General features: G+C 46.7%; 2 protein-coding genes across 2 annotated transcripts in view; both read left to right on the top strand.

Moving 5' to 3' along the window:
* SCHIP1 (schwannomin interacting protein 1) overlaps window positions 1-10,027 on the top strand; it is a gene marked incomplete at its 5' end in the record, with an annotated part of 20,669 nt that extends 10,642 nt beyond the window's left edge. The window contains 6 exon segments of the mRNA NM_001245435.1: window positions 2,336-2,454; window positions 4,790-4,907; window positions 5,802-5,999; window positions 7,098-7,221; window positions 7,743-7,836; window positions 9,405-10,027. Of these exon segments, the coding sequence (NP_001232364.1) occupies window positions 2,336-2,454; window positions 4,790-4,907; window positions 5,802-5,999; window positions 7,098-7,221; window positions 7,743-7,836; window positions 9,405-9,456 (705 nt within the window). The 3' untranslated portion in view covers window positions 9,457-10,027.
* Window positions 10,028-21,506: 11,479 nt separating this feature from the next.
* Window positions 21,507-24,709, top strand: IL12A (interleukin 12A). Its single transcript, XM_072933540.1, has 5 exons — window positions 21,507-21,684; window positions 21,818-21,859; window positions 21,963-22,122; window positions 23,871-24,118; window positions 24,204-24,709. Exons 1-5 carry the CDS (start codon window positions 21,550-21,552, stop codon window positions 24,561-24,563), a joined length of 945 nt encoding a protein of 314 aa, XP_072789641.1. The 5' UTR covers window positions 21,507-21,549; the 3' UTR covers window positions 24,564-24,709.
* Window positions 24,710-25,100: the final 391 nt, after the last annotated feature.

Below are 25,100 nucleotides of genomic sequence, written 5' to 3'. Positions count from 1 at the left end.
GGTATATTTTATTTCTTACTAACAGTTCCCCATTTTATAATAGCACATAAGACTCTGGATTTCTTTGTGGTCTTTAGCCTGTGCCTGGCTTGGAAAATGGGACATTCCCAGCTCAGTCCTGGGAGCAGAGTCACTGAGAATCCTCATTAATGACCTGGTGGAGAAAACAAATTGTATGTTGATTGAATGTACAGATGTCAGCCTGGGAGCAGTGGGAAAGAGCAAAATTAAAACACATCTGGAGAGACAGATCCAGCAGAAAGGAGGAAAATGCCCCGTTCTGCCTGGATTTTAATGGAAAAGGAGCAGTTTTGGTGCCCATGGAGGAGGTGGGGATGCTCTGAGGAGGGAGAAGACCCAGCTGGAGTGGAGGTGGGGATGTGCTGGGGGCTGGATTTTGGTTGGAGCACAAGGAAAAATCAAATTTAGATGGGAAGATGTGGGAGAGGATCCTCTGAGCTGAGAAAGGGGAAATTTCCAGGACTTGCTGGAATATTGGTGCAGTGGCACAGCCAAGGGCACCCTGAGATGGGCAGCACCAGGAGCTGGCACCAACCTCCCTCCTTCTGCTTTCAGTTCATTAAAAATTTATTTTCACTAATTTCTTCTTATTTTTTTTTCCCTGTTCTGCCCTCCCCAGCAGGGCTGGCTATTTTTAATCCTAAATCTGTCTCCATGTGATTGAAGTATTGATTATTGAAACCTAAAAACACAATGGTCTGGGTAAAACTTCAGGAAGCTGGAGCTCAGCCCAAAGAGTCGGTGTTGTGGGAGTTATTTTTGTTATTTTCAGGATTTGAAATAAAAGGAGTTAGGTTATAAATGAATTATTTTGGTGAGGGATCGACAATTTAATGGGCAGGGTAATAATGTGTATAATCAGCGCTAGAGCTGGAATTAAATAATTTGTTATTTTAGGTGAATAATTTGCATTTTGTCACACTTCCTTGTACAAAAAGGTGCTTTATTTTTCCTGAGGTGGGATATAAGAAGCACAATTCCATAAATTAACCCCATGGAAGCAGCCCAGCCTTGCCTGCTCTGTTTCTTTTTGTTGTGTTTCCTGGATTGGGTATTAAGTGTTATTTTATAATTAAATGTTTGAGGCTCTCCAAGTGTTCCTTCCATCAATAACTTCCTGAATTTGTTGTCAGTGTTGGCACGTGACCCATTAGTGACAGACACTGGGGGAGATTTTGAATCTGGAGCTGAGATTTGCATTTATTGCACATTGATTGCACAGTTATTGATCAGGGATTCATTGCAAATAATTTTGTTGATTGCTATATCAAAACTCCCATACATATATTTATTTAGATTTAGATTTTCAGCTGTGTTTGGGCTTATATTTATATATAACATGTAATTACATTTTAAAACCCAGGAATAATTTGATGACAATGGTTCAAAATCCATCCCTGAGCCCGCTGGCAGGAGAGGGATTTTTGTGGGGCTGGAAGTTGCTCAGGGAAGAGGAAGAGGCTGATGGAGGTGGCTGTGTGTGGATGTACAGATATTGGGGAATATACCAGGATGTATCTATCAGCGAGTTTGGGGTGCAGTCAGAGGACCTTTAAGGTCCTTTCCAGGGCAGAGCAGGCTGGTTCCATGTGGAGAGAGATGCAGCTGGGCATTCCCAGTGGGATGTGCTCTGTGGCTGACCCAAGTGTGGGATGCTTGGGAGGTGCTGGATGTGCTGAGCTTGGTGGTGGGGCTGCTGGGACAAGTCCCTTCCTGTGCCCTGGCCTGGCCAGAGCTCATCCCTCCCTGTCCCTTCCCAGACCTCCATCCTTCCCTGTCCCTTCCCAGAGTCTGATCCCTGTGTCCCTTCCCAGAGCTCATCCCTCCCTGTCCCTTCCCAGAGTCTGATCCCTGTGTCCCTTCCCAGACCTCCATCCCTCCCTGTCCCTTCCCAGAGTCTGATCTCTGTCCATCTCCAGAGCTTCAGCCCTCCTTGTCCCTTCCCAGAGCTCATCCCTCGCTGTCCCTTCCCAGAACTTCATCCCTCCCTGTCCCTTCCCAGACCTCCGTCCTTCCCTGTCCCTTCCCAGACCTCCATCCCTCCCTGTCCCTTCCCAGATCTTCATCCCATCCCATATTTTCATCTTTTCCTGTCCCTTCCCAGAGCTTCAACCCTCCCTGTCCCTCCCCAGATCCTGATCCCTGTGTCCCTCCCCAGATCCCTGTGTCCCTCTCCAGACCCCGATCCCTGTATCCCTCCCCAGACCCCCATCCCTGTGTCCCTCCCCAGCCCCCCGTGTCCCTCCCCAGCCCCCCATGTCCCTCCCCAGCCCCCCGTGTCCCTCCCAGCAGCTCACCCTGTCCCTCCCCGCAGGCCCAGAAGAACGAGCGTGAGTCCATCAGGCAGAAGTTGGCTCTGGGCAGTTTCTTCGACGATGGCCCCGGGCTGTACACGAGCTGCAGCAAGAGCGGCAAGCCCAGCCTGTCCTCCCGGTAAGCCGAGCCCAGATCCTCGGGGCAGCCTGGGAGGGGGCAGATTCTGCATGGGACATCCCAGGATCACCCCTCACGCTGCCCTTTAACCGTATTCCTGAATTTTCCATGCTCAGAACAACATCCAGGTGCAGTTCCTGTGTGGTGTGTGAACACTTGTCAGTGAGGGGGAAATTCTCATTTAGCGCTGGGTAGAAAGGTTTTGTAAATGCAGCGAACCCAGTGGGAAGGAATGACCATGTCTGACTCAATTCAGAAGGATGAATTATTTCTTTATTATAACTATGCTAAAATACATCAACATACTATATAAAAGGAGGATATTAAAACTACATACTACTTTCTCTGACTCTAACACAACTCATGACCCTCTCTCAAGTCCAGCCCCAGGTAGGTTGGATTGGCCACCAGGCTCAAACAATCCTCACCAGAATCCAACCCAGCACTCACTCCAGGGAAACAATTCTCCAAACACATTCCACATGGGAAAAACAAGGAGCAGAAATAGAAATTGTTTTCTCTTTCATTTCTCTCTGTGCACCTCTATGAAAAATCCTCAGAGAGAGAGAAATGTGCTTGCCACAAAAAGGTGTTTGGATGTTGAGGGGATAAAGGAAACGAGGTGAAGTTTTCTGAGTTAGGTTTCCTTCAGGGTTTCATTTAGGATTTGGAATGGGGTGTCTGGAGAAGCTGTGGCTGCCCCTGGATCCCTGGCAGTTGGATACTGGGCTGGGAGCACTGGGAGGTGTCCCTGCCATGGCAGGGTGGCACTGGAGGAGCTTTAAGGTCCTTCCAACCCAAACCATTTGGGAATTCCAACCCCCATGATTCTGGAATTGTGACCAATGATTGGAAAAGTGATTAATGCTCAGGAAGCACCAGAGGATGGACAAAAGAAGCTTTGATGTGGCTTCCTCCTCCCTCCACATCCACCAGCTCTGCTCCAGACATGGCTCCATCCCTGGAGCTGCACATGGATTCCTCCCTTGGATTTTTAAGGTTTCTGCATCAAATACACTCCAGAAAGTCCTTTTTGTGTTCAGCTGGAACCCACAACACTGGGGAAGCTTCAAACACCTCCCATGCTGGGAGTGAAGCTCTACCTGTTGCCATGGAATGGGAGAAGAAAGGAGGCTTAGGGAGGCAGAAACCCAGGAGGAATCCTGCTCTGTTCCAGGGGAGAGGTGCAGTTCTGGAATTAAATTGAGCTGCAGATCATTTGAAAGGGAAAACAGCTTTGCTGTGTGTAGTTACAGCTGAACCAGGAGCTGCTGTCTGGTAATTAGAGCAGGGCTCTAATTAATGCAGCTCATCAGGGTTTGGCAGCTGTGCCCCCAGAAACTGCCAGCTGTGCCTGAAGGATTTGGTGCTTGTTAATATTTATAATCCAGGAAAAGTATTCCCTGTTCCAGGACCTGCAGGAACATTTGCAGGACGTTATTCCCATGTTTTTGTGTGGAATTGCAGAGTAGGATCATGGAATGCTGGGGTTGGAAGGGACCTTCCCAAACCCTGTCCAACCTGGCCTGGAACAATTCCAGGGATCCAGAGGCAGCCACCACCTTCACTTGTTCATTAACCAACAATTATTAATCCTATTTATTTTGTGGTGATGGTAACTAAAACCCCCACAGAAATAAATGGAAAATAGGAGTTTGCTGTTCCTAAGGAGCAACACAAGCTCCCAGCACACTGGGAATGAGGAATAGCAGGATTTGGGGAGTTCTCCATCTGCAGCAGGTGGGGATGGATTGGGATCTCTCACCTGGGCTTTTCCCTTCTCTCAGCCTGCAGGATTCCCTGATCCTGCTTCCAGAGAAAATCATTCCTAGGGAGGGGAATGTGTGTGGGGTTAATCAATCCCAATCCAGCAGTGGAGCAAGGAGGTCTGGAAAACACCAGAATAAACTGCAGCGTTAGAGGAGTGTCTTGGAAACAAACAGTGAATAAATCATTTCCACCACTGACAAAATATTTTATAATATATATTATTACATATGCTATTTATATCTTTATACTTGTCTATTTATTTTTTGTTCTTTATTTGTAAATATTTTTCTGGGTGTTTTATGGCAGCACATTCCATATATTTTATTGCATTTTATAGATTTTATTTCATCTGAATAATTAAAAATAATAATGGCATTCTGAAATAACTACCATTAAAAAAACCAAACAAAACTGCTGCAATGTTGGGGTAATTCTGCAGTTTATCAGCAGATGGTGGTAGAAGCCGTGAATTTATGTGACACAGAGCTCCCAGTGCCACGCTGAGCGGGGCTGGTGGCACTCGCAGCCCGGGGGTGGCAGTGTCACTGTCCCTGTGCTCCCCCAGGTTACAGAGCGGCATGAACCTGCAGATCTGCTTTGTCAACGACAGCGGCAGCGACAAGGACAGCGACGGCGATGACAGCAAGACAGAGACCAGCCTGGACACGCCCTTGTCACCCATGGTGGGTCTGGTGCCTCAGCCTGGAGCAGGACAGCCACGGGGAGTCCCTGGGGAATGGTCCTGTTCAAACTGCAGCCCCAGAGCAGCACTTCCAGCCCTCAGGGAAGTCTGAGAGGCTGAGGGACAGACATGAAACCTCCCCTGGCTGCTGTGGAGTTGATGCCTTCATGTGAAGGCTTTTCCCTTTTTTCTTTTCTTTCCCATTTTCCTTTCCTCTCCCATTTTCCTTTCCCATTTTCCCACTTCCCTTTCCTTTCCCATTATTTTCGTTTCCCATTTTCCCACTTTCCTTTCCTTTCCTTTCCTTTCCTTTCCTTTCCTTTCCTTTCCTTTCCTTTCCTTTCCTTTCCTTTCCTTTCCTTTCCTTTCCTTTCCTTTCCTTTCCTTTCCTTTCCTTTCCTTTCCTTTCCTTTCCTTTCCTTTCCTTTCCTTTCCTTTCCTTTCCTTTCCTTTCCTTTCCTTTCCTTTCCTTTCCTTTCCTTTCCTTTCCTTTCCTTTCCTTTCCTTTCCTTTCCTTTCCTTTCCTTTCCTTTCCTTTCCTTTCCTTTCCTTTCCTTTCCTATTTTCCCACTTTCCCACTTTCCCACTTTCCCACTTTCCCACTTTCCTTTCCTATTATTTTTCTTTCCTTCATGGATCCAACATTCCTTTTTGGATCCAACACCACAGCCCCAAGTGTTTTACCTCTGCTTTAACCTTTCCCCACCTTCTGATCTGCTGGGCTCCTCTTTCCCTGTAAAGCCAAGGAGGCCTAGCTGGGAATCACTCTGATTCTTGAAGATAATCCCGTGGATTAAGATAAAAAATAAATCCACGCCTTTCACAGCTTCTGTAGAGAAAAAAAAAAAAGCACAAAAATAGGTCAAACTTTGCTGTGGCTTCTTTGCTTCCCCAGAGCAAGCAGAGCTCGTCCTACTCGGACAGAGACACGACGGAGGAGGAGTCGGAGTCCCTGGATGACATGGATTTCCTCAGCAGGCAGAAGAAGCTCCAGGCTGAAGCCAAGATGGCCTTGGCGATGGCAAAGCCCATGGCCAAGATGCAGGTGGAGGTGGAGAAGCAGAACAGGAAGAAGTCGCCGGTAGCAGATCTCGTGAGTGGGGCTGGGGGTGAGCCCTGGGCACCCACAGCTCTGGTGGCTCACAGGGGTGGGAGATGGGGACAGGAGGGCTGGAGAAGGGGCTGGAAGGAGAAGGGGCAGCAGGGAATGAGGTGCTGGAGGTTGGTGCTGTCTTGAGGCTGCTCATGCTCTGAGCTGGGGTCTTCATCCCATCTGGAGCGCTCCTGTCCCAGTCCAGGGCTGTCACCACCACCCTCACTCCCAGTTCCATCAGGTATTCCTGCTCCTCCACCACTGGGAGCCAATTCCATCAGATATTCCTGCTCCTCCATCACTAGGAGACAATTCCATCAAATATTCCTGCTCCTGCTCCACTGGGAGCAATTCCATCAGATATTCCTGCTCCACTGGAAGCCAGTTCAATCAGATATTCTTGCTCCTGCTCTGCTGGGAGGAAATTCTATCAGGTATTCCTGCTCCACTGAGAGCCAATTCCCTCAGACATTCCTGCTCCTCCATCACTAGGAGCCAATTCCATCAGGTATTCCTGCTCCACTAGGAGCCAGTTCCATCAGATATTCCTGCTTCTGCTCCACTGGGAGCCAATTCCATCAAATATTCCTACTCCTCTGCCACTAGGAGACAATTCCATCAGGTATTCCTGCTCCACTTGGAGCCAGTTCCATCAAATATTCCTGCTCCTGCTCCACCGGGAGCCAATTCCATCAGATATTCCTGCTCCTGCTCTACTGGGAGCCAATTCCTTCAAATATTCCTGCTCCTCCACCACTAGGAGACAATTCCATCAGGTATTCCGGCTCACCTGGGATCCAATTCCCTCAGATATTCCTGCTCCTCCATCACTAGGAGACAATTCCATCAGATATTCCTGCTCTGCTGGGAGCCAATTCCATCAGACATTCCTGCTCCTGCTCCACCAGGAGCCTTAGGCCCAGTTTATCTTGGTGGCTGGACTCCATTTGGTGGAGTCATCGTTTGTGAGGGGGAGATGCAAAACTGAGGGGACAAACTGCTCAGAACAAGAAATAATGGGAGGAAAACAGTAAAATACTGTTAGGAAATGGCAAAATAATGGAAGAAAGCTGTAAAATATTGAATATTTCTTTCCAGCTGCCACATATGCCTCATATAAGCGAATGCCTGATGAAGAGAAGTTTAAAACCCACGGACCTGAGGGACATGACCATCGGGCAGCTACAGGTGATCGTCAATGACCTGCACTCACAGATAGAGAGTAAGTGCTAGTTGCTTCGTTACCGGGGGCTCTGCGTCCTTTAATTAAGAGATAAATAGAAATATTCCCCATGGCAAGGGCTGTCCAGCCTGGCCCAGCTGGAGTCCCCATTGCTGCAGAGATTTGTGGATTTTGGGGGACAATCCCCAGCGGGGTGTGGATTTTGGCGACAATCCCCAGCTGGGTGTGGATTTTGGGGAAAGATCCCCAGCTGGGTGTGGATTTTGGGGAAAGATCCCCAGTTGGGTGTGGATTTTGCGGGACAATCCCCAGCCGGGTGTGGATTTTGGGGGACAATCCCCAGAGGGGGTATGGATTTGGGGGACAATCCCCAGCAGGGTGTGGATTTGGGGGGACAGTCCCCAGGTGGGTGTGGATTTTGGGGACAATCCCCAGGTGGGTGTGGATTTGGGGGACAATCCCCAGGTGGGTTGTGGATTTTGGGGACAATCCCCAGCAGGGTGTGGATTTTGGGGGACAGTCCCCAGCACATCCCAAGCTGGGCCGTCTCTCCGGCGCAGGCCTGAACGAGGAGCTGGTGCAGCTGCTGCTGGTGCGGGACGAGCTGCACACGGAGCAGGATGCCATGCTGGTGGACATCGAGGACCTCACCAGGTGCCCCCGGGGCTGCTCCCCCTCACTGCTCCCACTTCACCCCCGGGGCTTTTCCTCCTGCAGAATTCTGGGATTAAAGCTTCCCCCAGCCGGGATTTTGGGATTAAAGCTTCCCCCAGCCGGGATTTTGGGATTAAAGTTCCCCCAGCTGGGATTTTGGGAAGGAATTGTTCCCTGGGATAGATTTTCCCTACAAGTGTCCAAGGCCAGTCTGGGCAGTGATCTGTCTTTGCCTTCAGAAGGGCTGGACAAGGGTGAAAACTATGGAATCAATTAAATATTTAATTATTATAAATATTTTTATAATATATATTTAAATATAAATATAAGATCATATAAATGTTAGAAATATTTATAACATAATAATATATAACATCATGTAACATATAAAATAATAAAAATTTTAAGAAATATATATTCTATAATATTGCATATTGTAATAACATAATATATATTTTATTATATTTTATAGCATAATATATAATATATATAATATATATTATATAATATATAATAGTATATATTTTATACATTATATTATATATAATTATATATACAATATTATAATATAATGTCATTTATATTATGTTATATATAATATAGTTGTATTATCTATAATAGTAATTATATATGTATTATAATTACTGTTATATATATTTTAATAGTAATTATAATATATTATGTAGCTATTATATACAATATGTATTATAATAATATATAATATATATAATAGTATATATTTTATACATAATATTATTATAATATATATAATTATATATACAATATTATATATAATATAATGTCGTTTATATTATGTAATATATAATATATATAATATAGTTGTATTATATACAATAGTAATTAGATATTAGCTATTGCATAATATAAAATAACATTAATTTAAATAATAATAATACAAGACAAAACAAAAAGCTTTGCAGGCTCCCTCAGGGGCTCCATCCCCTGGCAGCAAAGCTCAGCAGGGATTTTGGTTTGGGATCATCAGGGATGGGCTTCAGGAATACCAAATGCTCCCAAATATTCTGAATATTTCATTCAGAAATGCAAAGATTGGGGATGGGGGGAGCTGGAAAAGAAGAGAGTCCCTGGGCAGTGTCAGCACACCAGGCCTGGGATTCCAAACTGAAGCATTTGGGCTTGGGAAAAAATGAAATATCAGGTGGGGAGGGGAAGTTTGGGGAGTTTGGGAGCTGGAGCTGGGCCGGTGCCACCACACGTCCTGGGCCCTCCTCCTGTCCTCAAGCAGCAATTTTGGGGATGCTGGGGGGCTGTGTTACCTGGGGGGTTTTGAGGTTACCCCCTCTGTTATCTGGGGAAAAAGGTGCTGCCCATCCCTGTGGGAAGGGAGGGAAAAATCCCCAAAATCCCCCAAATCCCAAACCAAACCCAAAGGGCTTCACCCACCCTCCTGCCAGGAGCAGATCCACAAAAACGTGGGGTTTTTCCCTGGGAAAACACCATTCCCAGCTGGGTGCTGGAGCGGGGGGGGGTGGCTTTTCCAGCTTTTTTTTGGGAAACAGGGAATAACAGCCCCTTGCTGTCCCCAGGCACGCCGAGAGCCAGCAGAAGCACCTGGCGGAGAAGATGCCAGCCAAGTGAATCCCTCCTGCCTCTGTCCTCTCCAGGGAATTCCAGAGTCCCACTGTTGCTCATTGACCATGTCCCAAGCTTTCTGTCTGGTGATTGGCCTCTGCTTCTTAATTTATTTTAATTTTTTTTTTTACTTGTGCCACTAAATATCAGGCATTTCAATAATAATAATATTATTATTATTATTACAGAAACAAAGAGAATTGTACAGTACTTATAACATTATAAATCATGGGCGAGAAGAGAGGGTAGCTTAACTTTATTTTTGGTCGTTTTTTAGAGACTTTTTTTGGGTTGGATGATATTTTACCATTGACTACTTTTTTATTCCTCACTGTAGTTTTGAAATAAAGAACCTGTTCTTGACGGTGCTATACAAGTCAACAAAAAAATCCATGCCTGCCTCGTAGTGACGTCGTAGCTTTCAGTAATCTGTACATTTTCCTCAGTTCTCAGCATTTTGGGGAATGTTGGCTACCTGACATTCATTTTTAGGTGTGCTATTAACACTCGCTGGGGTGCAGAGAGTTGGAAGTTTTCTGTATAAAGCTGTAAAATAAAAATTACCACCATTGTTTCCTATGACACGTCTGTTTGTTGCCAAAGGGGTGGATTTGCTGGTGGATCCCCCAACTAAATGTGTAAAAAAACCCTTTTTTTTTTTTTTTTTTTTTTTTGCCTTTCTGATGACATGAAACTGAGAGAAGAGAGGGATTTTGTAGAGTTATTTATTTGTAAGTTCCTAATTCTGTTTCACATGGATTCTTCTGTAACACTGAGCCCTGAATTTGTGATGGCTGGAAGCAGCAGACACACACCCCAGGTGGGTTTTTTATATTTTATTGTCTGGGCTGACCACTTCAATAAAATTTTAGATATAAAAAGAATAATTTATGTTTAAAAATGGGCAGCAAATTAAATAGATTAAATCTGGAATTCCTCACTCTGCCTGTAGGAGAGGGGACACTGGGACAAAATAAATTTGTCTCCATCCCTTATTTATTGGATTTACAGCTGGAAGGACCCAGCCAGCCCTTCCTAAGTGCCAGCCTGGTGCTCCCAGCAGCTTTTTACCTTTTAATTCTCATTTCCTTTGGGGCAAATCCATCCCAGCCAAGGCTCTGCCTGATGACTTATTCAGGGTGTTTGCAAAAGGCCTCAGCTGCATTAAAATTTCATCCCCTGCCAGGAATAGCTTTTATTAAAGCACTTCTTTCTTTTAGAAAATGACTTTTTTTTGCAGAAAGGGCAGGGTTGGAAGAAGCCCTTGGAGGGGTTTGGGGGTTGGGATGGGAGTTGGTTTAATTTAGGGAGCAGGGATGGATTAATTTAATAATAATTTAGCAATTGGATGGATTAGGAGCCCTCACCTGCAGCCCAGGAAAAAAAAAAAAAGTAAACTCTTTTCATCCTTATTTTTAAATCCATGCAGAAATATAAAGAAATATTGGGGTGTTGGCTTCCCTGCAGCTCTTGGGTGGCTGCCTGCACATGGGGAGAGCTGCTGGATTTCAATGCTCCCTCTAAAGGTAAAATTTTCCCTCAAAACCCCCAAATTTGCAGTGTCTGACCCCAAAAGCTCTGCCTCCATGGGAAGCAGCTCTGGCTCTCAGGGAGGAGCTGCCCCCTCCTGCATGTAAAGCACAAAAACCCCCAAATACACGAAGTTTGCTCTCAGTTTTAAGGGGAAAAAATACAAAAAAAAAAAAAAAAAAAAAAGAAAAAATCAAGCCCTGTGGTTTGGGTCCTCCTTTTTGGGATTTTCTGCCCTTTTTTAGGCTCTTCCTCCCCAGCAGTTCCTGGGGGTGCTGAGCAGCATCTCCCCGGCCACAGAGGCAGCACCATGGGGTGTGTGAAAAACTTGGTTTTTAAGATTTTAATCACTTGGATTTTAAAATTTTAAAAGTTTAATAATAATAAAATGGTTATAAAAATAATAATACAATTAGAGTAATAAAGTTTAGAGTTAGGACAATTACAAGACAATAAAAAGCAAAGAATTATGGATATCAGGGTGCTCTCGGACACTAAGCCAGGAAAAGCATCCCTTGTGAACAAAGGAATAACCTTAAAACAATACACTTGTTGCATATTCATAAATCCTTCATGGTTATGCATACATTCTATTTAAAACAAGAAACTCTGTCTGTTGTATCTCAACTGTTTCCTTTAATCCCCACGGCCTCTTTGAGTCTGAGCAAGGCCTGAAGAAATTTTTTCTTCTGATAAGAAGCCATAAATTCCTCTCCTTTGGAAGATTCAGGTGTTCCTCGAAGTGAGTATCTCATCCTAAAAATAAAACAACTCCCCCCACATCCATAGTCTCTATTTTAACATTATGTTGGAACCTAAAACTACATTTAGCGCGCTACGTAAGAGAATTCATACAGCACAACTTTCTACCATTACACATATAATATTCATTGTAATATTTGCGAAAAGCCAATCATAAAATCCACATTTTTCACAGGGTGGGAGCAGGGAGAAGAAGGGAACACAAGCCCTACGAGGAACGTTTGAGGGAGTTGGGGTTGTTCAGCCTGGAGAAAAGGAGGCTCAGGGGTGACCTCATTGCTCTCCACAGCTCCTCAAGGGAGGTTTAGGCAGGTGGGGTCGACTTCTCCCACCTGCAGCACGGACAGAACCAGAGGACACAGCCTCAGCTACGTCAGGGAAGGTTCAGGTTGGATATTAGGAAAAAAATTTTCTCTGAAAGAATAATAAAATACTGGAATTGTCTTCCTAGGGAGGTGTTGGAATCACCATCTATGGATGTGTTTAAAAAAAGACTGGACTTGGCACTTGGTACTATGGTCTAGTTGAGGTGTTGGAGCATGGGTTGGACTTGATGATCTTAGAGGTCTCTTCCAACCTCATCATTCTGTGATTATTCTGTGATTATTCTGTGATTATTCTGTGATTATTCTGTGATTATTCTGTGATTATTCTGTGATTCTGTGGCTGTTCCATCCCTGGAGGTGCCCAAATCCAGGCTGGACAGGGCTGGGGACAGAGGAAGGCGTCCCTGCCATGGCACGGGTGCAACGAGATGATTTCAGTGTCCCTCCCAACCCATTCCATGATCCCATCTAAGCCCCACACATGGCTTTTCCTCTTCCTCCTCACCCTCCACACGAGAAGCACTAATGAGGAGCACTAATGAACCTGTGATAACGAGGGCAGGCTCCCGTGGGACACTATGGGGTGGGGGGACGCTCCCTTCGTGTCCCCCTGTCCCCAGCCCCTCCAGGCCACCCCTGCTGCCTCACACCCTGCCGGGGAGGGTGCACAGCTCCCAAATTTTCCCTTTCCATAGCAAAGCCTCCCTCCAGGCCGGGGAGGTGACGTCCCTCCCGCTTCCCCGCACGTCCCACGCCTGTCCCCAGCCAGTTTCTCTTCCCTCTTCCCATAAAGCAAAGGAAAGCCTCGAGTGCGGGGTTCTCTTCCTCCTCTGCTGCTCCAGGCCTGAGCAGGGACATCTGTGTGCCCACAGCACGGGGAGTTTTCCAGTTCAAATGGGATCAAACCCATCCACCCATCCACCTATCCACCCATCCATCCATCCACCCATCCACCCATCCACCCATCCACCCATCCATCCATCCATCCATCATCCATCATCCATCATCCATCCATCCACCCATCCATCCATCCATCCATCATCCATCATCCATCATCCATCCATCCATCCATCCATCCATCCATCCATCCATCCATCCATCCATCATCCATCCATCATCCATCCATCCATCCATCATCCATCCATCCATCATCCATCCATCATCCATCCATCCATCCATCCATCCATCCATCCATCCATCCATCATCCATCCATCCATCATCCATCCATCATCCATCCATCCATCATCCATCCATCCATCATCCATCCATCATCCATCCATCCATCCATCCATCCATCCATCCATCCATCCATCATCCATCCATCCATCCATCCATCCATCATCCATCCATCCATCATCCATCCATCCATCCATCATCCATCCATCCATCCTTTCTTTTTTTTCTCCTCCACAACCAAAAAGAGGCTTTAAACAACATTTTCAAAAGGCAATTCCCTTTTCCTCCTCACCAAGGCACAGCCAAACCACAAAATTCGGCCCAGGGAGATCCTGGGCACAGCATTCCTGGGGGTCTCTCCTGCCAAAGCCACGTCCCCGGGGCAGGAACCCAGGGAATTCTGTACCCCCAGAGCTCCCCAACTCTGCCTCTGCTGCTGAAACGTGGATGAAAAATAAAACTCTGCAATTCTAATAATGATTTGTAGGGAATGGTTCTGTTTGTTCACAGCACTGGACTCGTGTCAGGACTTACTGCTTTTTAATGGCCATGAGCACCCCTGAGAATTTGATCTTTTTTTACTATTTTTACTAATTTTCATATGTCTAGAATTTCACAATAGGTTAATGCATATTCATTCTGCTGATTTCACATTACACTTACAGCTAGTTACACCTGTACTCAGTTTTTGTTAGAAAGCACAGAAAGAACTCCTGGGGCACTTTGCTCTGTCTGTTTTAAGGTTTGAGGGGTTTTTATTATCCTTTAGTGTGGAAATTTGTATTTTTTCTTTTTAGCCGGGGTAGTTTTGCTAGGCCTGCAGTCACCAGACTAAACAGCATATTTAGCAAGCTTAAAGTGGCACATTTCACTTAAATCTAAATAGATTTCTACCCTGTTAAATTTTCATTCTGTCTCACTGGGCTTCCCCAGCTGCTGGCCCAGCACAGCTTGGAGAGTTCCATCATTAATAGAACTTGGGGAATTATGGCACATCAAAGAAATGCTAAAAAAAAATAAATCTTCCAGATCAGCTGCTGCTCATCCCAGATCAGATTTCTTCCTTCACCTGGTGTGAGGTGAAGGGTCAAATCCAGACCCAGCAAGGACAAAATTGCTGCTTTTGCCCATCCCTGCACAGCACCCACGGCCAGGAGGTGACAGAGGAGCAGCAAAATCACCCAGAGCTGAGAAATTCTGTCAAGGCTGAAAACTGAAAGTGAGAGAGAAAGAGCTCCCCGAAAGTGCCCCGAAACCACGGGCACAGCTGGCACCCCCTCCCTCCTCACCCACGGCTTTGGGGAGGGTGAGCTCATAGGATCCCCAAATTTCCAGGGCTTTTGCATCGTATTTTTATTTTTATTATCTAGAGATGGGTTAACTGAGTGGATTTTTACAAACTGTTTTTCCATTTTCAGTCTCCTGAGGAGGGTGAGACAATGCAGATGTTATCATCCAGCCCTGCTGGTGCTTCCTGAAGGTTTTTATTCCTCTTAATTCTGTGGGAATTTAAAACAAACCCCACAGGGCTGATGGACCCACAGGGAGCCATAAAACCCTGGAATGGGTTGGGTTGGGAAAGGACCTTAAAATCCCAGTTCTGTGGGCAGGGAATGGGAATAATTCTGGATTTGTGGGCTGAGCTGCCACGTTCCTCCGTGTTTATTCACAGAACCATGAAATCATGGAATGGTTTGGGTTGGAAGGGACCTCAAAAATCCCCCAATTCCACCTTCCCCCACCCCAGGCTGCTCCAAGCCCCATCCAACCCTGCCTTGGACAATTCCAGGGATGGGGAATCCAAAATTCCTCTGGGAATCCACAATTTCTCTGGGCTGGGGCCTCCCAGGGCAGAATTTCTCCCTGATATCTGCTCCTCCCAGCTCAGTGGGAGAAATTCCCTGCCCCAAATGCACCCTGTGGGATTTTTAGGGAATCCCAACCCTGACCCAGTGGCTTCACCCCTTTCCCAGGATGAATCCCTTCCCCTGGGGAGGGGATTGGAGCTTTGGAGGCTGCAAAGAACAACCTCAGAATTTGGGGATGCCGAGCTGGGTGCCAGGATCCAGCAGGGATCGTGGGGAAATCTCAGGAATTCTCCTGGCAACTGGGAAAAAAAAAAAAAAAAAGAGATGCAGGTGACTGATCCAGGATTTTAGAGGTTCCAGCACCCCAAGAAAGCTCCAGAAACACCATTCAGTCACCCCCTGATGAAACAGCAGCAAAAGCAGAGGTTTGGGATTGGGAATTTCAGGGAATTCCGTGAGGAATCAGAACCAACAGCCACTAAAACATCAGGAAAGTTTCTCCTGACCTTTTTTTCCCCTATTTTATGGAGCAATCGGTTCCCAGCCCAAATCAGAAACAGTTTCTGTCACTGATTCTCCTCTAATGATAAATCTGACCTTGGATCTTCCAAAAAAAATGATCCAGAGGCAAATAAATGATTCAATATTCCACAAGTCCAGCGAGTGGCAAATAGGATCAAATCCCTTTTATTTACTGCATCCAGAAATCCCATTCCATGAGATATTTTCCCTTTTTTTTTAATGGAGCAGCGATGTCTGTCTGCAGCTGACCTTCAGCCTGAGTGGGATTTAATCACCCTGCAGCTTGAATTTATATATAAATATATAAATGATATATATATTTCTGTGATTATTGCTTAATTAGAGACATGAAATGATTGCTAATTCCAACAGGGCTGCCCTACAAAGAACCAAACCCTTCCCACCAAGGATGTCACGAGCGACTCCGTGACATTCCCAAAGGGTTTGGAGCCTGTTCCTGAGGAAATTCCATCTGATTTTAAATTCCAGGAGAAACAACATCCCACAGCTGGCAGGAACCATCCCTAAACCTCATTTCCCTCAAAGCACGGGGTGATGCCCACAATTCTGACATGGAAACCTTTGGTTCCTTGGCCAAAATGAAGCCAAAAATTCCATTTCTGTTTGTTGGAGGGGAGAGGAGCCGCTGGGGGAAGGAAAAACTGGAGATTTCCAGGAAGATCCCAGAAAACAAGGCTGGAGCTGATCCCAATTCTCATCTCTCAGCTCTCAGAACCAAACTGAGCCCAGGCCTGGGTTTGGGGCTTTTCTCAGCGGGTTTCTCTCTGATCTGTGCTTTCCCTTTCTTTCTCAGGCAGGAATTTTGGGGCGAGGGCAGAGCCCGGAGCAGGGATTCCCCGAGCTTTGCATTACATCAAATCGAATTCTATAGAGACCCAGAGCCATCCTTACGTTTCTCTGGAGGGTAATTCCAACAAAGGTGATTTCTGCTTGAAATCAGGCAGTGGAATTATATTTTCTTGTGGAAAAACCATTCAGCTGCTGACTTAACAGTTATAAATTTTATATCTATATCTATATCTATATCTATATCCATATCTATATCTATATCTATATCCATATCTATATCTATATCTATATCTATATCTATATCTATATCTATATCTATATCTATATCTATATCTATATCTATAATATATATGATAGAGAATATTTATTATCTATATATCTACATTGTCTATTTTGTCTATATTATCTATATTATCTACATTATCTATATTATCTATATTATTTATATTATCTATATTATCTATATTATCTGTATTATCCATATTATCCATATTATCCATATTATCCATATTATATTTTTATATTTTTAAAATTTTAAATTTATTATATTTATTATATTTATTATATTTATTATATTTATTATATTTATTATATTTATTATGTTTTTATATTTATTATATTTATTATTTTTTATATTTTTTTATATTTATTATATTTATCATACCGGGCAGGCCCTGGCACAGGGTGCCCAGAGCAGCCCTGGCAGCCCCTGGATCTCTGGGATTGTCCCAGGCCAGGCTGGACACTGGGCTTGGAGCAGCCTGGGACGGGGGAAGGTGGATCTGGATGAGCTTTAATGTCCCTTTCAACCTAAAAAAAGCCAAGATTTTATGACTCCATGAAAGAAACACAAAGGAACATCACAAATCTTTAATTATTCCCATTCTGTTTCAACATTGCTTCCCATTCCTCTGGGACTGCACTTGCTCAAGGCGTAATTCTTATTTAAATACATTATAATGTAGAAAACACATTCTTCTGCTCTAATATGATTAATAAAAATATTAATTATCAAGATTTTTCATTCAGGCTCAGCCTGGTCAAGCAGAAGATGCTTTGAGGCGAAGGAGGAGAAGATGAATTTCTTTTTCCATTGGAAACAAAAAACTCCACTCACCAGAATGACAATCCCAGAATCCTGGAATGATTTTGGTTGGAAGTGACCTAAAATCCCATCCCATTGTGCCATGGGCAGGGACATCCCACTGTCCCAGGGTGTTCCAAACCCACCCAGCCCGGCCTGGGGCACTGCCAGGGCTCCAGGGGCAGCCCCAACAAGGATTTGGGGAGAGATCTACGGGATATCACGAGGATATATCCCAATTTAGCCAAAAATGAAGCCCAAATCCCAACCCAGCTGTGATCCTGGAAAGAAACCTGGAAAGCCAAAGTTGGGCCTTTCAGGAACAGCCCTGCTGCTCATCCCAAAATTCTCTTTCACTTTTGGCTCTCGGAAGCGGCGGCTCCTGCTCGAGCTGGAAACCACAGCCTGCAGCGAAATGACGGGGCAGGAGTGGAAAACACAGAGAGAAATTGGAAAATGAGGCACTGCTGCTATTGGGGCAAAAAAGAACTCTCAGGACACGCCACAGGCTTCTTATAGGAAACAGTGAAAATACAAAGAACCTGAAAATGCAATATAAAACTCTTGATTCATCCTGCTCCCTTCCAGTTTGACAGCAAAAATCCCGGTGACTTCATGGCAGTCCCAAAGCACAGAAAAGTTTTCTGCAGCTTTTTGGGGCAGCTGAGAACGGCCACGAAAAATTATCCGTTAATTATTCCAAGTATTTCAGCAAAATCAAACATTCAGGCAGGTTTTCACCAAACATCCATTAGTGAGAGTTTGTCATTAGGGAATCAGAGAATCTTGGAGTGGTTTGGGCTGGAAAATATCTCAAAGTTCATTCAGTGCAGCATCCCCAGCACTGCCAAGGCCCCCCTGAGCCCTGTCCCCAAGTGCCACCTCCCTCCCCAGGGCTTTAAATCCCTCCAGGGATGGGGACTGTGCTGGGCAGCCCCTTCCAACCCTTTCCATGAAGAAATATTCCCTGATCTCCAGCATGGACCTGCTCTGCTGAAACCCGAGACTGTTTTGTCCCTTTTTCCTTGAGAGGAAAGCAGGATAAAGAAGGGGAAAGCTGGAGAGGGACAATTTCCAAGGGATGGAGTGACAGAACAGAGAGAGGCTGAGGCAGGAGGAGCTTTGGGTGGGATATGGGGCAGGAATTCCTGGCTGGGATGGGATTCCCTGGATCCCTGGCAGTGCCCAAGCCAGGCTGGCACAGTTGGAATCCCTGCCATGGCAAGGAGAGGCTCTTGGAGCCCCTTCCAGCCCAACCCATTCCTGATGCTGTGATTCCATGGAAGTTTATCCATGTGCCTCGCATTGACCCCAACTAATCCTGATTTTCGGGAAACTCTTTGTGCAGAGCCCGAGGAGGGAATTCCAGCTGCGCCCGGCCCGCGGCATCCCCGGGATTCCCAGATTCCCGGGATTCCCGGGGTTCTCATATTCCCGGGATTCCCGGCCCTTCTCGGGATCCCCGGGGTTCCCAGATTCCCGGGGTTCCCGGGGTTCCCAGATTCCCGGGGTTCCCAGATTCCCGGGATTCCCAGCCCCTCTCGGGATTCCCGGGGTTCCCAGATTCCCGGGATTCCCGGGGTTCCCAGATTCCCGGGATTCCCGGCCCCTTTCGGGATTCCCGGGGTTCCCAGATTCCCGGGATTCCCAGCCCCTCTCGGGATTCCCGGGATTCCCAGATTCCCGGGATTCCCGGCCCCTCTCGGGATTCCCGGGATCCCCAGCCCCTCTCGGGATTCCCGGGATCCCCAGCCCCTCTCGGAATTCCCGGGATCCCCGGCCCCTCTCGGGATTCCCGGGATTCCCAGATTCCCGGGATCCCCGGCCCCTCTCGGGATTCCCGGGATCCCCGGCCCCTCTCGGGATTCCCGGGATTCCCAGCCCCTCTCGGGATTCCCGGGGTTCCCAGATTCCCGGGATTCCCGGGATCCCCAGCCCCTCTCGGGATTCCCGGGATTCCCAGCCCCTCTCGGGATTCCCGGGGTTCCCAGATTCCCGGGATTCCCGGGATCCCCAGCCCCTCTCGGGATTCCCGGGATTCCCGGCCCCTCGGCATCCCCGGGGTTCCCGGCCCCTCTCGGGATTCCCGGGATTCCGGTCCCCGCGGGGTTCCCGGCCCCGCCGCTCTCGGGGAAGTCCCGCTGCCGCTGCCGCCGCTGCCGCTCTATAAGAGCCGCGCCCGGCGGGACCCGGGGCAGAGATGGAGCGGGGCGGCAGCGGCGGGAACGGCACCGGGAGTGACACCGGGAATGGCAACGGGAACGGCACCGGGATCAACACCGGGAACGGCACCGGGAACGGCACCGGGAATTACACCGGGAATGGCACCGGGAACGGCACCGGGAACGGCACCGGGAGTAACACCGGGGACGGCACCGGGAGTAACACCGGGAATGGCACCGGGAATTACACCGGGAATGGCACCGGGAACGGCACCGGGAACGGCACCGGGAGTAACACCGGGGACGGCACCGGGAAAGGCACCGGGAATAACTCCGGGAATGGCACCGGGAGTAACACCGGGAACGGCACCGGGAACGGCACCGGGAACGGCACCGGGAGCGGGCGGGCAGCGCCGCCTGGTGGCCGCGGCTGGGCACTGCTGTACCTGGCGCTGCTGCTGCTGCTGCCCCCGGCCCGGGCACTGCCCACCCCTGTCCCGGCACTGCCCACCCCCGCCCGAGCACTGCCCACCCCTGTCCGACCCCTGCCCACCCCTGTCCCGGCACTGCCCACCCCTGTCCGACCCCTGCCCACCCCTGTCCCGGCACTGCCCACCCCTGTCCGGGCACTGCCCACCCCTGTCCGACCCCTGCCCACCCCTGTCCCGGCACTGCCCACCCCTGTCCGGGCACTGCCCACCCCTGTCCGACCCCTGCCCACCCCTGTCCCGGCACTGCCCACCCCTGTCCGACCCCTGCCCACCCCTGCCCGAGCACTGCCCACCCCTGCCCGGGCACTGCCCACCCCCGCCCGGTGCCTCAGCCGCTCCCGGGAGCTGCTGGAGGCCGCCAACGCCTCCCCGCAGCGGCTGAAGGTGAGTGGGGGACGGGGACGGGATGTGGGGGGCTGGGATGGGGCAGGGGTGGCACCCAGGAAAGCAGGGATGGGGTAAGGATGGCACCCAGGAAAGCAGGGATGGGGCAGGGATGGCACCCAGGAGAGCAGGGATGGGGCAGGGGTGGCACCCAGGAAAGTAGGGATGGCACCCAGGAAAGCAGGGATGGGGTAAGGATGGCACCCAGGAGAGCAGGGATGGGGCAGGGGTGGCACCCAGGAGAGCAGGGGTGGGGCAGTGGTGGTACCAAACCAGGCAGGGATGGAGCAGTGGTGGCACCCACAGGGGTGGCAAAGGCACCCAAAGGCCAGTGAAGAGCCGGTGGTGGCACCCAGGAGAGTGGGGATGGCACCAAGGCAGGCAGGGATGGGGAAATTGCCGTCCCCAGGAGGGCAGGGATGGTCCCCAAGTACCAGCTGGGCATCTGGGGGGTGCTGAGAACGCAGGAGGGCAGGGGTGGGACATTGGTGACACCCAGGAGGGCATTGGGGACACCCAGGAGGGCATTGGGGACACCCAGGAGGGCAGGGGTGGGACATTGGTGACACCCAGGAGGGCACTGGTGACACCCAGGAAGGCACTGGTGACACCCAGGAGGGCAGGGGTGGGACATTGGTGACACCCAGGAGGGAAGGATGGGACATTGGTGACACCCAGGAGAGCACTGGTGACACCCAGGAGGGCAGGGGTGGGACATTGGTGACACCCAGGAGGGCACTGGTGACACCCAGGAGAGCAGGGGTGGGACACTGGTGACACCAAACCGGGAAATGCTGGAGCAGTTTTGGTCCCCAGGAGGGCAGGGATGTCCCCAGGACATCAGTGGTGGCCCCAGGTGGTCCCCAGGACATCAGTGGTGGCCCCAGGATGTCAGAGACGCTCCCCAAACTATTCCCTGCACTTCATATTTAACCACAGCCCCCGCAGAGCCTCTCCTGGGGCTCATCTGAGCACAGAGAGATGAAATTGTATCAAATTGTGTCTGTTTAGGGATAAATGTATAAAAAGACAGAAATTGCCTCATGAAGGAGCCGTTTTTTATTCCCTTTTCCCACCAGGAATCCAACACCCTGGGCTTTGAGTGTACCCTCGAGGAGGTGGATCTGCAGGACATCACTGAGGACCAGAACAACACCCTCCGAGCCTGCACTGCTGGGGTAAAACACAGAGAAATGACAGAAATTACAGAAATTACAGAAATTAATTTTCAATTTCACCTCCTCATCCCATGGAACGCATCCCCCACACCCCCATTAAATCACAAACCTCATTTCTTCTTCCAATTTGCAGCCTGGAAATTGCCCAGCCCTGGAAAAATCAATTTTTGATGAGGTAAATGGGAATTTCTCAACAAAACTCCTTCTTTTTCTCATCGTATTTTTAAATGAGCAGCAGATTCCAACATTTCCTGATAATTCCATATTTTTTTTCCCAGGGAAGATGCCTGCAGGGCATCTCTGAGGATGTGAGAGCCTACAGGGCACAGCTGAGCTCCCTGCCCGACCCCCAGCTCCTGGCAGCTCTGGATGGGATGATGGAGGTGAGGATTCCTGCCCCCAAAATTCGGGAAATTGGGAAAAAAACCCCAAAAAAACTCAATTTCTCCTCCAAATATTGAAATCTAACACACAAAGGGTGGATTAAAACTTGATTAATCAAATTTTAGCCTCAGTCTATAAATGAGATCATGAAATATTTGAAATTTTAGCTTATTCATGGTAAGAGTTAATATTTCAAAATTTTAATTCCAGTCTATTAATGCAATCATGAAATGTTTCAAAATTTACCTTAATAATGATCAATTGAGTATTTCCCATTTTACCCTCACTCTATTCAGGGTAAAAGAAATATTTCAAACTGTACCCTATTTATGCTATCACTAAATATTTCAAATTTTATCCTGAGTCTTTTAGTGCTATCATGAAATATTTGAAAATTTGCCTTATTAATGATATAATTCCCTCAGATTTTACCCTCAGTCTATTAATACAATCATTAAATATTTATGCATTTACTTTATTAATTAAATTAAATATTCCAAATTTTACCTTCAATCTCTTCCTGATAAATTAAATATTTCAAAATTTATTTCATATTTCATTTATTTAATGATAAATGAAATATTTCAACATTTAACTTATTAATGATAACATTAAATACTTTATCCTCAGTCTATTAATGCAATCATTAAATATTTCCAAAATTTCCTTATCAATGGTAAATATTTCAATTTTCATTCTCAGTCTACTTTTGATACCATTAAATGCTTCAAAATGTACCCTATTAATGACAAATTAAATATCTTCAATTTTTCCCTCACTCCATTGATGATAAATTAAATATCCCAAAATTTTCCCTCACTCTATTTATGACAAATTAAATATCCCAAATATTTCCCTCAGTCTATTAATGATAATTTAAATATCCTAAATTTTCTTCTCACTCTATTTACATTAATTTAAACATCCCAAATTTTTCCCTCAGTCCATTTATGACAAATTAAATATCCCAAATTCCTCCCTCACCCTATTCACGATAAACTAAACATCCCAAATTTTTCCCTATTAATGACAAATTAAACATCCCAAAATTTTCCCTATTAATGATAAACATCCCAAATTTTCCCCCTATTAATGATAAATTAAACATTCCAAAATTTTCCCTATTAATGACAAACTAAACATCCCAAATTTTTCCCTATTAATGATAAACTAAACATCCCAAATTTTTCCCTATTAATGATAAACTAAACATCCCAAATTTTTCCCATATTAATGACAAATTAAACATCCCAAATTTTTCCCATATTAATGATAAATTTTTCCCTATAAATGATAAATTTTTCCCCTATTACTGACAAACATCCCAAAGTTTTCCCTATTAATGACAAATTAAACATCCCCAAATTTTCCCTATTAATGATAAACATCCCAAATTTTCCCCCATTAATGATAAATTAAACATCCCAAAGTCTTCCCTATTAATGATAAATTTTTCCCTATAAATGATAAATTTTTCCCCTATTAATGACAAACATCCCAAATTTTCCCTATTAATGACAAACATCCCAAATCTTTCCCTATTATTGATAATTTTTTTCCCTGTAAATGATAAATTTCCCTATTAATGATAAACATCCTAAATTTTCCCCCTATTAATGATAAACTAAACATCCCAAACTTTTCCCTATTAATGATAAACATCCCAAATTTTCCCCTATTAATAAGAAACATCCCAGATTTTCCCCTTGACCCATCCTTCCTTCCCAGTCTTGCCGTCCATCCCTGAGGGGGTGAAAATCCCGGGAATTTTTGGGTTTAAGGTGTTTCCTAACCCCGTGCAGGCCCTGGGCAGCAGCACCGGGCAGGATCCGGAGGCGCCGCTGGGATCGGGATCGTCGGGATCGTCGGGACTGGGATCATCGGGACCATCGGGACCATCGGGATCATCGGGATCATCGGGATTGGGATCATTTCAATCGTCGGGATTGGGATCATCGGGACCATTGGGACAATCGGGATTGGGATCATTGGGATTGGGATCATCAAGATCATTGGGATCATCGGGATTGGGATCATCGGGATCATCGGGGTTGGGATCATCAGGACAATCAGGATCGGGATCATTTGGATTGGGATCATCAAGATCATTGGGATCATCGGGATTGGGATCATCGGGATCATCGGGATTGGGATCATCAGGACAATCGGGATCAGGATCATTTGGATTGGGATCATCAAGATCATTGGGATCATTGGGATTGGGATCATCAGGACAATCGGGATCGGGATCATCAAGATCATTGGGATCATTGAGATTGGGACCATTGGGATCATCGGGATCGGGACCATCGGGACCATCGGGACAACTGGGATTGGGACCATCGGGATCACTGGGATCGGGACCATCGGGACCATCGGGATCACTGGGGTGGGCGCCGTTCCCGGAGCGGCTGCGGCTCTGCGGGGTGCTGCAGGCCCTGCGCATCCGCAGCGTCACCATCTGCAGGGTGCTGAGCTTCCTCAGCTCCCCCTGAATCCCGGCAGATCCTGGGGGAGCACCCGCCCCACAGAATCCCCAGCAGCCCCTAAAATGGGAATTGAAAATGGGGTTTGGGGTTTCTCTACGTCTGAGCACCAAAACCTTCCAGATTGGGATTTCTCCGTGTTTGTTCCGCTGATTTCTCAGGAAATGAGAGCTGTTTATGGTAATTCCTTTTCCTGGGGAATCCCTTCCAACTCAGGATATTCTAGTCCATGGTTTATTTATGATATTCCATTCTTAATCCTTAATTTCAGATTCCATTCTATTTCATTATATACTTAGGATATTCCTTGATTTATTTAAGATTATATTCCTGGATATAATACGATATTCCATTCCCTGATTTATGATGATATTCCTTAATTTCAGATTCCATTCTATTCCATGGTTTATTCATGATATTCCATTCTATTCCCTGATTTATGATGATAATCCTTGATTTATTTGAGATTCCATTCTATTTCATTATTTATTTATGCTAATCCATTCTATTCCCTGATTTATGATGAAAATCCCTGATTTGAGATTC

Source organism: Taeniopygia guttata, chromosome 9 (assembly GCF_048771995.1).
Source record: "Taeniopygia guttata chromosome 9, bTaeGut7.mat, whole genome shotgun sequence".
In the NCBI taxonomy this organism is placed as follows: Eukaryota; Metazoa; Chordata; class Aves; order Passeriformes; family Estrildidae; genus Taeniopygia; species Taeniopygia guttata.
The sequence above is the reverse complement of the archived record's forward strand: the minus strand, read 5'-3'. Positions and strand labels throughout refer to the sequence as shown.